General features: G+C 34.9%; 2 protein-coding genes, 1 long non-coding RNA gene and 1 pseudogene across 5 annotated transcripts; 1 reads left to right on the plus strand and 3 right to left on the minus strand.

The window, feature by feature from the left end:
* Nucleotides 1-409: 409 nt before the first annotated feature.
* Nucleotides 410-3,104, minus strand: LOC131014668 (rust resistance kinase Lr10-like). 2 transcript variants are annotated; one of them, XM_057942710.1, is made up of 6 exons: nucleotides 2,286-3,104; nucleotides 2,166-2,198; nucleotides 2,023-2,067; nucleotides 1,834-1,938; nucleotides 1,724-1,753; nucleotides 410-1,603 (listed from the first exon to the last, which is right to left on the minus strand). In XM_057942710.1, exon 6 carries the CDS (start codon nucleotides 1,557-1,559, stop codon nucleotides 486-488), a length of 1,074 nt encoding a protein of 357 aa, XP_057798693.1. In that variant the 5' UTR covers nucleotides 1,560-1,603; nucleotides 1,724-1,753; nucleotides 1,834-1,938; nucleotides 2,023-2,067; nucleotides 2,166-2,198; nucleotides 2,286-3,104; the 3' UTR covers nucleotides 410-485. The 2 variants fall into 2 exon arrangements, with proteins under 2 accessions (XP_057798693.1, XP_057798692.1); XM_057942709.1 differs by lacking the exons at nucleotides 2,166-2,198; nucleotides 2,286-3,104 and having other exon boundaries at nucleotides 2,023-2,125.
* Nucleotides 3,105-3,622: 518 nt separating this feature from the next.
* LOC131014670 (rust resistance kinase Lr10-like) lies at nucleotides 3,623-10,032 on the minus strand (annotated as a pseudogene).
* On the plus strand, nucleotides 9,634-10,273 carry LOC131014671 (uncharacterized). The gene is made up of 2 exons (XR_009098296.1): nucleotides 9,634-9,766; nucleotides 9,845-10,273. It is a non-coding gene; the product is annotated as an uncharacterized LOC131014671 (long non-coding RNA).
* Nucleotides 10,274-13,057: 2,784 nt separating this feature from the next.
* LOC131014674 (rust resistance kinase Lr10-like) lies at nucleotides 13,058-16,035 on the minus strand. 2 transcript variants are annotated; one of them, XM_057942715.1, is made up of 6 exons: nucleotides 15,122-16,035; nucleotides 15,019-15,036; nucleotides 14,913-14,942; nucleotides 14,725-14,823; nucleotides 14,610-14,639; nucleotides 13,058-14,441 (listed from the first exon to the last, which is right to left on the minus strand). In XM_057942715.1, exons 1-6 carry the CDS (start codon nucleotides 15,513-15,515, stop codon nucleotides 13,252-13,254), a joined length of 1,761 nt encoding a protein of 586 aa, XP_057798698.1. In that variant the 5' UTR covers nucleotides 15,516-16,035; the 3' UTR covers nucleotides 13,058-13,251. The 2 variants fall into 2 exon arrangements, with proteins under 2 accessions (XP_057798698.1, XP_057798697.1); XM_057942714.1 differs by having other exon boundaries at nucleotides 14,725-15,036.
* Nucleotide 16,036: the final 1 nt, after the last annotated feature.

Genomic DNA, 16,036 nt, shown 5'->3' on the forward strand with positions numbered 1-16,036 from the left:
AATTGTCATGACTTGACTTTAGAGAAACAAGTTAGATAGCGTATACTTCATTATTTTGTTTATACTAAGGAATTGAGTCAACCCAAATAATCTTAGTTTTTATTTTAATTTTATGTTTCGGCAAAAATTCTTGTCCTTGAGCAGCAGCAAGCAGCATCGCTTTCTTCTTTGAAGAGATATTAGACAACTTTGATATTAAGGGTGTGTTCTCTTTGATGAAAAATGATGGAATATAATTATTTTCTACTCATTTTTACCTTTTTAACTTACATGTTCTATAGAGTAGATGAAAAATGATGAAATATAATCTATATAGACATAGTGTAGATTATTCATTCCAAGCTCCTAAAGTTCGTCAATACTTCAAATAAACAATCTATATATAACTAATAAAAACATTGGCACAACTACTAGAATCCTAAATCTGCATATAAAATAATAGCTAGCATGACAAATCTTCAACACTAAGGCCAATGTTCAGATAATTAAACCGCTCTGACAACGATCGATGAAGAATTAGTAGAACATGTAGTCCTAGTTTCATCAACATCTACTACAATGTGCGATGGTTGAGACGGATACTCTGGAATCTGTAGACGCTCGACATCAGCTTCCAACATTTCCAACACTTTATTCATTGATGGACGATCATCTGGATTCATTTGTATGCACCACAACGCAACTATTGTCATCTTCCGACCAACTTTCCTCGTACTATCATCATCAGCAGCATTTCCAATTTCAAGGTCCATGCCTTGGTTAATACAGTCATATATCCAATATGGGAAATACTTGCTAGAAACATCATTATTTCCTATGAAGTCTCTCTTTAAGCCCACCATATCCACTAACAGCATCCCGAAACTATATACATCAACCTTGTAAGACACTTCGCCAATACTTCTATTGATGAGTTCAGGAGCAACATACCCTATGGTTCCTCTAACAGCAGTCATGGTCACTGTGTCCTTCTCAGTGGAGCATAATTTTGCCAACCCAAAATCTGATATTTTTGGGACAAACTTATCATCGAGAAGTATATTGTGAGGTTTAATATCAAAATGCAAGATCTGAATATCACAACCACGGTGCAAATACTCAACTCCTCGAGCCACTCCAACTGCAATCTTAAATTTCATATCCCAATCCAATGAAGATGCTTTTTCTCTATTGAGAACATACTTTTCAAGGGAACCATTGGGCATGAAATCGAATATGAGGGCGCGTTTGGATCTTTCAGCACAATATCCAATAAGCTTGACAACATTCACATGATGGATCCTCCCAATGGTTCCAATTTCATTGATGAAGTCTTGCCCGTTTGCCCCAGATTTTCCAAGCAGTTTGACTGCAACATGATGCCCACTTTGGAGCTTTCCTTTGTAAACTGAACCGAACCCTCCTTGGCCTAGTTTTTCTCGAAAACCTCTCGTCATCTTCTTTATATCTGAATAGGAGTATCTGATTGGTGAGAGTTGGTTGTCACTCTGTAGGAAGCCTTCAATTTGATCGTACACCGAAAAGCGCCTTCTTAGGAATTTGTAGAGCAGGAACACCATCGCGCCAAGAATCCCAACGATGAATCTTACTCCAAAGCTAACAACTGTCACAAACAAAAACAATTCAAACAAGAAAAAGAAACTTAATATCTATCATGCTTACAAAGTTTTGATTTTTATATCGATCACAACTTGAAATGTCAAAGCATATAGTAGGAGCTCACCGATGAAACGTTGACTATCGAGGCGCCTCCCTGCAAGTAGTCCACAAACATGATAACAAAATAAGGTTAAAACAGATCGGAGTGAACATCATATCATTTGCTTTACTCACATGAGAAACTGATCGGGACTATGGTATCCTTGAAAAGAATCCAATAGGAGGCGCCAAATCCAATGATGATCTTTGCTGGAATGCTAACCCCTGCAAATACAACAGCTGCAAATTTTCTGGACAAAGTTACTTACAAATTGTCTACCTGCAAATTGAAATGAGTGAATTTTTATAGAATTAAGCACGCACCGACTATGAGCAGAAAAATGAGTAGACAGCCTGCAGATGGACCATCTGAGCAATGAGGAATAAACATGGATACATCCCTATCAATTAATCGCCTTGTTTTTATTCTTCTTTCTTGATAAATAGATCCTATCAATTGATCTTACCTTGAGGTTGTCAGAAGGAATTCTTGAAGTTGGCTACATTTTCCAGAATACAAGAAAAGCATGAGCATAGAAATATAAGTTTAAACTTGTTGGTTCAACTTGTAAATTAAGCAGTCTTACCCCAGTTGTAATAGAGACCAGAATGGTAGCCAGGGCAAATAATTAGGCCATCAGGCTCGATAGAACAAAGAGCTCCTCCTTTGCAGCCGCGACACATAAATCTCATCCAAGATAGATTAAATCCGTATAGCAAAGATTGATGGATTTCTATGAGAGATACATTATTGAGATCTGTAAAATTCCAAGATGTTGCAACTACGGAATCTAGTGTGCACATATACTCCACATCTCTGGCGCGCATGTGGCCGACCTTTATGTAAGTATGTCTGCTAGATTTCTCACAATCAGTGACTTGGGCTAAGAGAGAAGAATTATGCAACGGCTCAGCGCAGCTTATGAAATTAATAGGCTGAATTGCTTCCACTGTCCAAGAAAAAGGTGTCAGGAAGGTGATCATCATATGCAGAAGACATAGGAAAAGTGCAGATGTTGTTGTTTATGGTAGCATGAGCAAGCCTTATGGTGAAGTCACTGTAATTGATCGCTTTCACCACGTATTTCTGGGAGTTTAGCTGAATTGAGGCAACGTTGTTTTCGCAGACTAACTCGTATCTGTGATCACCACAGTGCTTGGAATCACCCTTGAGGCGGAAAGGGGAGCTAATATTGGGAATAAGGCCACATGCAGAAGGGCTACAATCTGTTGCATTACAAGTTTGAAAGAAAACAATCAAGAGAGGTGAAAAAGTGAAGAGGTTTTGAATTGTGATCATCCTTCTTGCTTCAGATTTTTCCACTACAAACTTCACATCTTAAAAGGCTATAGATGAAATGTCACTTGGGATAATGGTGCAACTATGAATCATCTATGACCAAGTCCGAACAACACGACACTGCACTAATTTTTTCTTTTTTAATTTGGTGGTTATGACATGAACAAGTTAGCTTATAACTTCATTAGTTTTACGGAAGGGTGAGTAAGTAGCAAAGAAGCTCGAATATGTTTCATGACCTAATACATTCCAGATAATATATTATTTTCTCCCAACTATGGGAAAAAGGTTTAACATAGAATATTGTCAAAAGAAGGTTGCATAAGGTATTCGATCACAAATAAATCTCATTTTAGAGGATAAATTCGAAACCTCATTTTCTGTTATGGCAAAGTCTTCTTGTCCTTGAGCAGCAACAATATCATTTTCTGTTTATGTTTATGTGTTTGTCTCTTTCCAATCCATCATTGTCAATCATCATCATCAACGTAATTAATTAGTAGTGTTAAGACTGACGACCGAGCAATCAAACTTATCTCTATCTTCACTAGCCAGATTCTACATATATAAGAGAAATTTCTTTATGGAACATTACCTCATGTTTAATCTTAATTAGACGAGAAATTTGGTCAAATACTTCAAATAAACAATCTCGAACTAATTAATGACGCAGTGGCACAAGCACAACTATCAGAATCCAAAATTTACATAAAATTGTTATAGCAACTCTACTTGAAGATGGACCTATAAAAGTAAATGATTTTGGACAAGTCAGCAGAAACACATAACAACAGCTATAATTAAGTCCATTTCTTAGTTTGGCAAATCTTCAACAGCGACGCCTGTGTTCAGATCATCGTTCTGTTGTATTGATGAAGAATCAGTTGAACACGTAGTCCCAATTTCATCAACATTTACTACAACGTGGGCTGATTGAGAAGGATAATCAGGAATCTGCAGACGCTCAACATCACCTTCCAACATTTCCAACACTTTATTCATTGATGGACGATCATCTGGATTCATTTGTATGCACCACAACGCAACTATTGTCATCTTCCGACCAACTTTCCTCATACTATCATCATCAGCAGCATTTCCAATTTCAATGTCCCTGCCTTGGTTGAAACACTCATATATCCAATATGGGAAATACTTGCTAGAAACATCACTGTTTCCTATCAAGTCTCTCTTTAAGCCCACCATTTCCACCAACAGCATCCCAAAACTATACACATCAGCCTTGTAAGAGACTGCACCAATACTTCTGCTGATGAGTTCAGGAGCAACATAGCCTATGGTTCCTCTAGCAGCAGTCATTGTCACTGCCTTCTTGTCTGCGGAGAAAAATTTAGCAAGCCCAAAATCAGATATTTTAGGGATGAAGTTAACATCAAGAAGTATATTATGAGGCTTGATATCAAAATGCAGGATCTGAACATCACAGCCTCGATGCAAATACTCAATCCCGCGAGCAACTCCAACTGCGATCTCAAACTTCCTATCCCAACTCAACGAATTTGTTTTGTCTCGATTGAAAAGATATTTTTCAAGCGAACTGTTGGGACATGAAATCATACACAAGAGCACGCTTGGAGCCTTGTGCACAATATCCAACTAGCTTCACCACATTGACATGGTGAATCCTTCCAATAGTTGCAATTTCATTCATAAAGTCTTGCCCATTTCCTCCGGATCTTCCGAGCAATTTGACTGCTACGTCATGGCCGCTTCGGAGCTTCCCTTTGTAAACCGAACCGTAGCCTCCTTGACCTAATTTATGTTGAAAATTTTGAGTCATCTTCTTAATGTGGGAATAGGAGTATCTGATTGGTGTGAGTTTGTTGTCGCTTTGTAGGAAGGATTCTATTGCTTCATACGTAGACAAATGCCTTCTCCGGCATTTGTAGATCAAGAACCAAACTACCAATGGACAAATGATTACTTTTGGTGCAGTGATGATGAGGCCTGGGATGAGATGCGAAAATTAGAACAAAACTCCTTTGAGGTATATATGCGTGTACAGTATGGAAAATGCATGCGTTGCATCATGTGATGATATGTATGTATAATTTTATCAAAATAAATAAAATGATATATAATGTTTATCTTCAAACATTGGCAAATATATGTTATAAGTAAAGAGGAATGTTATGTTACATACCTTACGTAAATATCGCTCTCGTTTAGTTCGTGTTAGCATTATTCTTTTGATTCTATAATACCAAAATTTGTTATTGACGAAATTACATAAAAATTATCAAAATTTATTTTCTTCTTTTATTAAGTTAATTGAAGTTATAGGAAAAATGAAGAAATCGAGCTTTGATTTTTATGTAATTTGTAAAATAAATAAAGTCAATAACAATTTTTGTGATACTAGTTTGTACAATTTTGACCATCAAAATCATATTGTAGATTATTAGAGGGAGAAAATATATATATATATATATATATATATATATATATATATATATAGGAAGAAGTTCTAATAAAAACCTCTGTTAAAATGAGAACTAGGAACCTAATCTTGACCTTTTAAATATTAGATCTAATGGTTAGGATTTAGTCAACAAAAGAAACTGTGCATCTATTATATTTTACTGTGCACTTAAAAAATATGCAATTTATGCAATTGAAACCAACAATGCAAAATACTCAAGCAAATCGAAATTGTGCATCTATGCAATTGAAACTGTGCATCTATGCAATCGAAATTGTGCATTTGTAGTTTAATCTCAGTCCTCTATTTTATTTAAATCAATGACTTTAAATTGGTTCCTAGTTTTCATCTTAAGAGGGGTTTTTATATTAACTCTACCCTATATATATATATATATATATATATATATATATATATATATATATATATAATTACAAGGCAAAAAGCTATTTTGCTCTCATCTTAGCCCCACTAATTCAATTAAATATTTCTAAATCATAAAACTAATTGTTATTATGGTTAGCAAGAGAGTTTACTATATGTTAGTCATACTTTAAATTTAAAGAGAAGTAATCTTTTGTGTTAATACTTCTAAATAACCATTTTTCTTAATACTCCAGACAAAATTGCCTATAGAGTAAATATGAACCTCATAGTGTTCAAATTGTACATTTTGCACTATTAACACTTGATTAAAGGTGGTGGAAGGGTTTTGATTTCTTTTACAACTATGACTTTGTAAAAACTAATTTCATATCTGTAAAATCTATCAAATTTTCAAATTTATTTTATAAAAGTTAAAATTTAATGTATTTTATAAAAGACCATTTTAGATAGTAGTGGCTATCATGGTTATACTTTCATTTTTGTGGTTAGAATCAATATTTCTATGAAAATATCTAATATTTCAAAAAAACAAATCCAACGATTCCCCATAGTCAAGAATAGGGATGTCAATCCAGCTCGAAACCCGTGGGCTGACCCAAGTAACCCGAAAAAATTAGAGGGTTGGGGTTGAAAAATCGCAACCCGATTGTAAATCGGGCTAATCAGGCTAGCCCGTTCGGGCTGGCGGGTTGAAGCGGGTCAGCCCGTTGGGCTACTGTTTTTTTTTTTTTAATTGAATTTTAAAATACTTTAGAGTTTAGGCCTTTATGGTTTGGCCTGAAACCGAAAATTTTTCAGCCTCACTAGTCACTAGCGCGCCTCCACCCTCACTTCAGCCATTCTTCCTTTACCGCCAACCGATCTACCACCTCCAGCCACGCCGCCGCACCTCCCTCCCCTCCGGCGCATCCACTCCCATCGGGCAACCGCACGGCTATATTAAAGATATATAATTTATATCTTTAATATCTATGTATATTTTATACATTATACATTAGATCATTAAGAATAATAAAATACAAATGATAATTTTATTTTTACGCCTATAACCTAGTTAGAAGAAATGGACATTGCAAGGGATAATTATGACATCTGTATAATCTATAGTATATAGATTAATTAAAATATAATCTCAAAAGAATATCAAAGTACTAATTAATCAAGCATTTATTACTTGATTAGAGTTTGGCATGATGTCATAATGATGATAAACATTTTTTTGATACATCAATTCAATGAACAAAATTGATAATCAAAATAATTTTTTTCCCCATATCTTGTTTCAGTGGTAATTGTTAATCAGTATCTATATCAAAATTAGAGAAATATTGCATAGAGTTGTGTGTTATATTATTCATTCATAATAATTTTTATGTGGATATTCTGAAGATGTGTTATCCTATAATTATCACATCCTTAAGTATTTACATTAATTTATTAAAATCTTTATTATAAGGGTTAAATTATTTTTTGTTTTAGTACATAGTAATGTGATCATATTCAAAACTTTTAATATATAATAATGTATAAAATTAAAATAATATCTCTAATAAAAAAATTAAAATAATATCTATAGTAATGATAAATTAGAATTTTAGTAGGAGTAAAGATAGAACTTAAATTAACACTCTAGAAAATCAGTAGAAAATAACTGTAGAATGCATTGATGCTTGTTTGGTACTCCCTCTGTCCCGCTTCAAATGACCCTAACTTTTTCGGCACGGAAATTAAGAATGTGTGATAGAGGTGTAAAGTGGTGGTCCAAAAAGTAGTGTTAAATAATTCTATAAATTGAATAGGTTATTTGAAGTGGGACAACCCAAAATAGAAATAGGGTCATTTGAAGCAGGATGGATGGAGTATATATATTATAAAAAATTCATATATAAATTGCGAATTAATTAAATGAATAGTTTTAAATGAAATATCCAATATAACTTTATATTGATGTGTAACTTTTATATGTTTATCCAATCAAAAGTTTTATGTTATTTAACTTTACTAATTTTATTTTTGTAGAAGGATAACAAATAGTATTTTTCTTACTAATTAACATATATTTCCTCAATGTATTTATGTATTTTTCGAATCTTTTTGTTTGTATAGATTTAGGTTTCAATAGGACTTAACAACATATTTCATTAAGTTTTTTTATATGCTTATTGAATTTATATAATAAATTTGTATTCAAAAAATTAATAAGTCTTAGAATAAAATAATAGGTTTATATTGACAAATAGATAACATCGAACTTTCTTAGAATTGTGATTGGAGTTGGACTCTTTTTTGTTCATGATTATGATAATAACCAATTAAATAAAAAAAAGTTAGAATAATAATAATAATATGATATTACACTATTGTCCTTAAGATAGATTTAAAAATAGGGATATATTAGGCAAATCAAATTTTGTAAAACAATACTCTTTTATAATAGGTATAGTTAGAATAAAAAAAATGTATATATACACAAAAAAAATAAATATCAATGTGAGTTAAATAAGAGAGCGTGGTGATCATACAAGGTATCTAGTATAACATTCCTCCCCTAATAAATACCTCAAATTTAGTCCTCTTCCTTTTTTCAGGCATACATGTAAAACTTATCCTACTATATATACTGAATCATCCACAATACAATTAGTTAGTTTCGAATAACATTAATTGAGTAATATAATGTACAAGTTGTACTTGTGCCAATACATTAATTTTTGGGGGAAAAAAAAACTTTTTTCAATACTAGAAAGAATAAGTATAGATCATAGATAGTGTTTAATGGATCGATATGACGATTATCTTTTCTTTTTTCCTATATTCATTAAAAGATTGAGGGAGGGAAGAAACGCGAGACCTCTCCAATGAAAAAATGAAAGGAGGTTCATTATTAAAGGAGATTGGATTTGTTTGCAAATTAAAGCTTATTGAGCCTTATAATGATCGATGAGAGACGTACTTGAAATGTATATAGTAAGCATAAGAAAGATTAAGAGTCGCACCCGCGATTCCTATAATTAATGTGTCGATCCCTGCAACCACACCAGAATACATAATTAATTAAGCAAAGAGGAATAGAGAGCAAAAATAGATAGTAGAATGACAAATTAAAGATATATTCTTACGGAGATGTTTCGACATGAACATATCGAACACAAAATACGACAAGAATCCTAATCCAGCCAAGATCGTCAGAGGAAAGCTTAGTCCTGCAACTAAAGAAACTGCAATGGTTTGAACAAAATAAGAGTTATTGTAGAATTACATCTTGTGTCTAGCTTGCATGATTTCAGAAAATGGGTAATGAAACAGAAATCGAGTGCACACCTACGATGAACAGAAGAACCGGGAGATAACCTGCAGATGATGAGTTTAATCAAGACTAGATAATATATTAATTTGTTTAAGACATATCATATATGCACGTCAGAAATCTAATTCTTACCCAAGATCGCGACTCTAAATTTCTCTGCATTTTCCACCACACAAAAGCATTAGCATATATAAAAAGAGGAATTGCAATTAGGTTTAACATAGAGCATGTTGCTTTCTTACCCCACTGCGTGGGCAATGGCCTGCAGGCACCACAGAAGTGGAGCTCGAATCCATACAAGAGGGAGTCATGGATTTCTGAAAGTGATGCGTTGTTTGAATCGTTAAATTCCCAAGATGTCATCACTATGAGATCTACTTGGCACATATGTGGTACCACTGAGGCCTTAATGCGGCCGACCTTTACATAAGTATATCTGGGATGGGAGGCACAATCAGTAGTGATATCTGTAAACATGGAAGAATTCTTCAAGGGATTGAGGCAGCTCATCAAATTAATAGGGCGGCCGATGAAGCGATGATAGGGATATGGATAATCAAGACGGCCGTGAAAAGAATGGATGGGGAAAGAGCAGGTGTGGTTGTTGATGGAAGCATCAGCCAGCCTAATGGTTTGGTTGATATAGTCGATTGCTTTCACATGGTATTTTTGTGAGTTCATGTACATTGAGGCTATGTTGTTTTCGCAGCCTAGTTCTAACATGGGATTGCCGCAGTTGTTGGGGTCATTCTTGAGGCGGAAAGGGGGCCAAATATTGCCAAGAATGCCGCAGCTAGAGGGGCTGCAATGGCTGCTGTTAGCAGCAATAGAGGTTTCGAAGAAATGTTGGAGAGAGAGTATCAAGAGAGAGAAGAGGAGGTTTTGAGCGATAATCATCGTCTTCTTAATTCATTCACTTCATCAGGGGAAATTAACTAGCCCTAACTATTAACCATGTTTAAATTAATTAGTTGAATACTTGTGTGTTTTGGTGATTGAGACGTGTGATATCGGGAGCTTCTTACATTTGGATTCAGATTCTCATTTTATATTTCTGTCATATATGAAGGCATAAATTGGAGTACGTAACGTAATATTGTTGTGCAGTGGATTTTATTAGTTCTTCCATAATTTCAACCACTTTTTTTGTTTTTTTGTTTTTTCCTTCTGGTGATCTTCTATGCAAAACAACGAATTTTTGTGCTAGAAAACAAAAAAAAGAAGCAGGAGCTTAACTTACTCCAGCGGATTGAGCGGAATTCAATAATTATTATATATATTGTGCGTCTCAACTCATATGCTTAGACAATAATAAGATCCAAATTAACTATAGAGATCTTAGTAGGATATTACAATAAATTCAAACAATGCAGAATAAAATTAAGAAGAAGGAATATGCTTCATTATTTTAATACTGATACATCATCACATATGGACAACGACATTATATATATTAATTATGCAGGTCCGGCACACACGACTCATCTACAGGGAAAAGTCAAAACATATTATGATACGATGCAGAATATAATTTTGTAAATTTAATATGAGAGAGTGTGGTATTCCTTTTTTTTTCTATGGGTGAGTAATTACTAATTAGGATAGCATCTCAATATCCTTCAATTCGACTCAATAAAAAAAGAGTAAAATTTTGGAATACCAAAATGAATCATAAAACACAAATTATGATCACTCATTGAAAAAACATAAATTTTGGCCATTTTTATAGCTTTGGGACGTTTTTGCCCTTAATTGGGCGGACTGGGTAGGGTCAGGAGCGCGGGTCGCGTGCCGGGTAGGATCAGGCACGCGGGTCGGGTTAGGCACTTATGGCACTATTAGTGCCATAAGTGCCAACAAATTTTTTTTTTTACTCCCCTGCCCTGTCTACCCCCCAGACCCCCGACCCCACCCACCCCCAAGCCAAAAACAAAAAAAAAATTACTCCCCCTAGATAAAAATAAATCAAATTTTACTTTGGTTATTTTATTTTATGGCACTAATAGTGCCATAAGTGCCAACGAAAATCCAAAATAAAATAAAGTAAAATAGTCTTTTTAGCACTTATGGCACTATTAGTGCCATAAGTGCCAAACATGCAGAACAAATATAGAAACAACAACATCATCTAAACCCTAAATAAATAATCTAAACCCTAAATGGAATATCTAAACTCTAGGGGAAGTGTTTAAAAAGTTCCTTTTGGCTTGGGGGTGGGTGGGGTCGGGGGTCTGGGGGGTAGACATGGCAGGGGGAGTAAAAAAAAATTCCGTTGGCACTTATGGCACTAATAGTGCCATAAGTGCCTAACCCGACCCGCGTGCCTGATCCTACCCGGCATGCGACCCGCGCTCCTGACCCTACCCAGTCCGCCCAATTAGGGGTATATTAGGCATATTGCCTAATTAATGGCCATAATTTGTGTTTTTTCAATTAGTGGTCAAATATTGTGTTTGCATGTTCAATGTGGCCATTTGACATCATTGTTTCATAAAAAAATATATTGAATTATAGTGGGAGTGAAATAGAGAACAGTATTTTCCTCAAAAAAAAAATAGAGAACAGTATCAACTTTTTCATTTATGTCCCAAGGAAGGTTGCCCTAATAAAGGGAAAGTGGTAGCAGCAGTAGATTTGAACACGTGTGCGGTCCGGATCTCCTGCCCTGATTTAATTCGCTTGAGCCCTAATTGCTCTTTCAATTTGCAGTCCGACTCTTCTCCTTCCCACTTTCATTTGCAGACTTTTTGTGATTTAAAATACTACTCCACAAAAATATACTTCATTAACTATATTAATTTTTCTAAAATCTATTTGATATATATTTGGAACTCATTTAAAAATCCTGAAAATATATATATATATATATATATATATATCCTATAAAATCTATCTACTAAGAAACAAATGAAAATAACAATAAATTATACCCATTTGTCTCATCAAAGGAGAGGTGTTTCTTTTGGTTACGGGATTTAAAGAGCTAATATTTAGTGAAAAAAGTAAACTGAAAAGGAGAATGAATGAAAAATTAACTTTAATTTATTCCAAAAGAGGAAACAACTCAACCTCGTTAGGACAAGCCGTATATATGTAGGGATGGAGGTACTATTATATATGTATGTGTTTGAAAATTGTGTTTGAAAATTGTGTATGAATACTAATTTCTTAAATAATACTCCTTCCATCCCAATTTAATAGGTTGCATTTCCTTATTTAAATGTTCTATTTTAATGGGTCATCTCCTAAAGTAGATCTCTAAACTATTACTTATTTAAGGAGATCTCTAAATGATTATTATTTGATTATTTTATCAGAATTTATGATTTTTTTAACTGACTTAAGTCGGAACTGGAGAAATTTATTAATTTATAGAGTTTATTAAATTATTGAGTATTATTTTGAAGATGTATTATTAATTATAATTTTACACACACAAAAAAAAAAGATGTATTAGTATAATTGTATAATCAAATATACCAAATTGTTAATTAACAAATTAAATATAATAAAATTATATCTATATCTTTTTCTTTTATCAAATAAATAGCATTGATTACACGTACGACGTACGTTCTTTTTGCTAATTACACGTACTCCACCACACTCTGCTCAGTCTACCCCCGCTCGTCGCCACCACCTGGTCCTTCAACCATGTAGCCGTTTTCTCTATCATTGTCACTGTTGATGCCGTTGCAACTCCTGTTTATCTTTACACGAAAATACGAACAATACGTGCTTACATGATAGGTCATGTGAGTATGTAAGTGAGCAAGTATATAAGTGTGAACTTACTTAAAATTGGCCTAATATACTCTTATAGGTTATGTCTTGCAAGTTGCATCATGTGAGCGTATAAGCGTGCATTAGCTAAAATTAGCCTAATGCACTCCTACACGCAAAATGGTAGAATAGTAATAATGAATCTTATTTATATATTATTACAGTAATGGATTTCTTTTTTTTTTATCTCAAAATGAGAATTTTTCATTTTATCTATAATTAAACGCAAGTTACAATTCCAAATTATGACCCCACACTTATAAAAGTACAAGAGGGAATACACTTATAGATGGACCTGTAGTTAAGTAGTTTTAGCAGTTGCGCATAAACAAATTAAGCAACAGCTATAAGGCCATTTCCTCGTGTGGGCAAATATTCAACAGTAACACCAATGTTCAAAGCACCGTTCTGATGTAGCAATAATGATGAAGAATCAGTTGAACATGTAGTCCCAATTTCATCAACATTTACTACAATATTGTGGGCTGATTGAGATGGATAATTTGGAATTTGCAGACGCTCGACATCACCTTCCAACATTTCCAATACTTTATTCATTGATGGGCGATCATCTGGATTCATTTGTATGCACCATAATGCAACTATTGTCATCTTCCGACCAACTTTCCTTGTACTATCATTTTCATCAGCATTTCCAATTTCAATGTCCTTACCTTGGTTTAACCAATCATATATCCAATACGGGAAATACTTGCTGGAATCTCCATTGTCTCCGCTCAAGTCTCTCTTTAAGTCCACCATTTCCACCAGCAGCATTCCGAAACTATAAACATCAGCCTTGTAAGAGACTGCACCAATACTTCTGCTGATGAGTTCAGGAGCAACATAGCCTATGGTTCCTCTGGCGGCAGTCATGGTCACTGTCTTCTTATCTGTAGAGCAAAATTTCGCTAGTCCAAAATCAGATATTTTTGGGATGAAGTTATGATCAAGAAGTATATTATGAGGTTTGATGTCAAAATGGAGGATCTGAACATCACACCCTCGATGCAAGTACTCAATCCCACGAGCAACTCCAACTGCAATCTCAAACTTTGTATCCAAATTTAGTGAATTCATTCCTTCACGATTAAAGAGGTACTTTTCAAGGGAACCATTGGGCATGAAATCAAAGACAAGAGCACGCTTGGAGCCATGTGCACAGTATCCAACTAGGTTCACCACATTGACATGGTGAATCCTTCCAATAGTTGCGATTTCATTCATAAAGTCTTGCCCATTTCCACCGGATTTTCCAAGCAGTTTGACAGCAACATGAAGGCCACTTCGGAGCTTTCCTTTGTAAACAGAACCGTAGCCGCCTTGACCTAGTTTGTCTTGAAAATTTTGAGTCATCTTCTTAATTTGGGAATAGGAGTATCTGATTGGAGTGAGTTTGTTGTCGCTTTGTAGGAAGGATTCTATTGCTTCATACGTAGACAAATGCCTTCTCCGGCATTTGTAGATCAAGAACCAAACTACCAAAGGACAAATGATTACTTTTGGTGCAGTGATGATGAGGCCTGGGATGAGATGGGAAAAGAATAAGAAAAACTCTCCCAAGGAAAAGATGTAAAGAAAAAGGGATTTCTGTGCAAAATTTGTTCAGCCTCTTGTAGATATCAGAGCAATTTTTACAAAAATTATCAGGAGAAATATTAAGTATATATAAAACAAATAAAGAGTCGCACCAGTGATTGATGGGATTAATATGTGAGCTCCTGCAAAAGCATAGACGATAAACAGGAGAGTATAAGAGTAAAAATAGAGATAAACGAGAGTAGAATAACAAAAGTATTCTTTTACCGGTGTGTTTGGAGAGTATTAATCGGAAGAGAACATATAATGAGAGTGCAAATCCAAGGAAGATCGTCACAGGAAAGGCTATCCCTGCAAGTATAAGACCTGCAACTTTTTCAAACAAAATAACAATTAATTGCATCCTAATTCTGTGTTTGATTAATGGATAATGAAACAAAAACTGGGGGGTGCACCTAAGATGCAGAGCAGAATCGAGAGATACCCTGAAGATATAGATGATGAGGATTATCAAGAGTAGATAACATTCATAAACACAAGACAAATCAATGCAATCCTTACCCAATAAACCGAAAATGCCTGCATTTTGGACAACACAGAAGCATTAGCATAGTGATAAGGTTAAACACGAAGTAAATCCATGTTGCATGCTCTCTAGTCTTACCCGAAGTCAATTCTTTGCAGTCGCCACAGAAATTGATTTCGAATCCATACAAGAGAGATTCATGGATTTCTGAAAGTGATGCGTTGTTGGAATCGTTAAATGCCCATGAAGTCATGACTACGAGATCTACCCGGCACGCAGGTGGTACGTCTGAGGGGGTCATTCTGCCGGCCTTGACATAAGCAAAGGCGGGGTGGGATGAATTTGAAGCGCAATGAGCGGTTATGTGGGTAAAGATGGAAGAATTGTTCAAGGGAGTTGGGCAGCTTATGAAATGAACATGGCGTGTTTCAGCAGGAGAGTATGGATGAGGGTAGTAGTCTAAAGAATGGATGGGGAAAGAGCAGGTGTGGTTGTTGATGGAAGCATCAGTCACCCTGATGGTGTGGTTCATGTAGTTGATTGCTTTCACATAGTATCTGTGAGAATAGAGAGAGATGGAGGCCACCTCGTTTTCGCATGCTAATTCCAATCTGCCACCGCACTTGCTGGGATCGCCCTTGAGGCGGAAAGGGTAGCTGATGTTGCCGAGAATGCCGCAGGCGGAGGGGCTGCAAGCAGCAACACAGGTTTCCAAGATATCAAGAGGAGGTTTTGAGCGACCATCGTCTTCTTCAGTTGGTGAAGTCTAGATGCTATTTATATGGTGGTTGAATGAGCAGAAATTGTTTTCTACAGTCGACAATTGAACGGGATCATAATTGCTTCAGCACAACATATAATTATTTACTTACGCTAACACAATAATAACATCCAAAATATCAAGCTACAAATCATAGTTGGATATTATAATAAATCCAAATAAATAATATAATCATGACTATGTTTCATTGTTTGAATACGTCATCACATATGGACAACGACGTCATATATATATATATAAATCAATCATGCAGGCCCAGCAAACACGACTTC

Source organism: Salvia miltiorrhiza, chromosome 3 (assembly GCF_028751815.1).
Source record: "Salvia miltiorrhiza cultivar Shanhuang (shh) chromosome 3, IMPLAD_Smil_shh, whole genome shotgun sequence".
NCBI classification, from domain to species: domain Eukaryota; kingdom Viridiplantae; phylum Streptophyta; class Magnoliopsida; order Lamiales; family Lamiaceae; genus Salvia; species Salvia miltiorrhiza.

Excerpts from the sequence above, each read along its gene's own strand:
- LOC131014674 (XM_057942714.1), bottom strand. The coding sequence starts at position 15,515 with ATGAACCACACCATCAGGGTGACTGATGCTTCCATCAACAACCACACC. Across the intron at positions 15,037-15,121 it reads CTGCAAAGAATTGACTTCGG|GCATTTTCGGTTTATTGGGT; the intron begins GTAAGACTAGAG and ends TCCAAAATGCAG. Across the intron at positions 14,442-14,609 it reads ATTAATCCCATCAATCACTG|GCCTCATCATCACTGCACCA; the intron begins GTGCGACTCTTT and ends ATCTCATCCCAG.
- LOC131014668 (XM_057942709.1), bottom strand. The coding sequence starts at position 2,089 with ATGTTTATTCCTCATTGCTCAGATGGTCCATCTGCAGGCTGTCTACTC. Across the intron at positions 1,939-2,022 it reads CATTTTTCTGCTCATAGTCG|CTGTTGTATTTGCAGGGGTT; the intron begins GTGCGTGCTTAA and ends GAAAATTTGCAG. Across the intron at positions 1,604-1,723 it reads CGATAGTCAACGTTTCATCG|TTGTTAGCTTTGGAGTAAGA; the intron begins GTGAGCTCCTAC and ends TGTTTGTGACAG.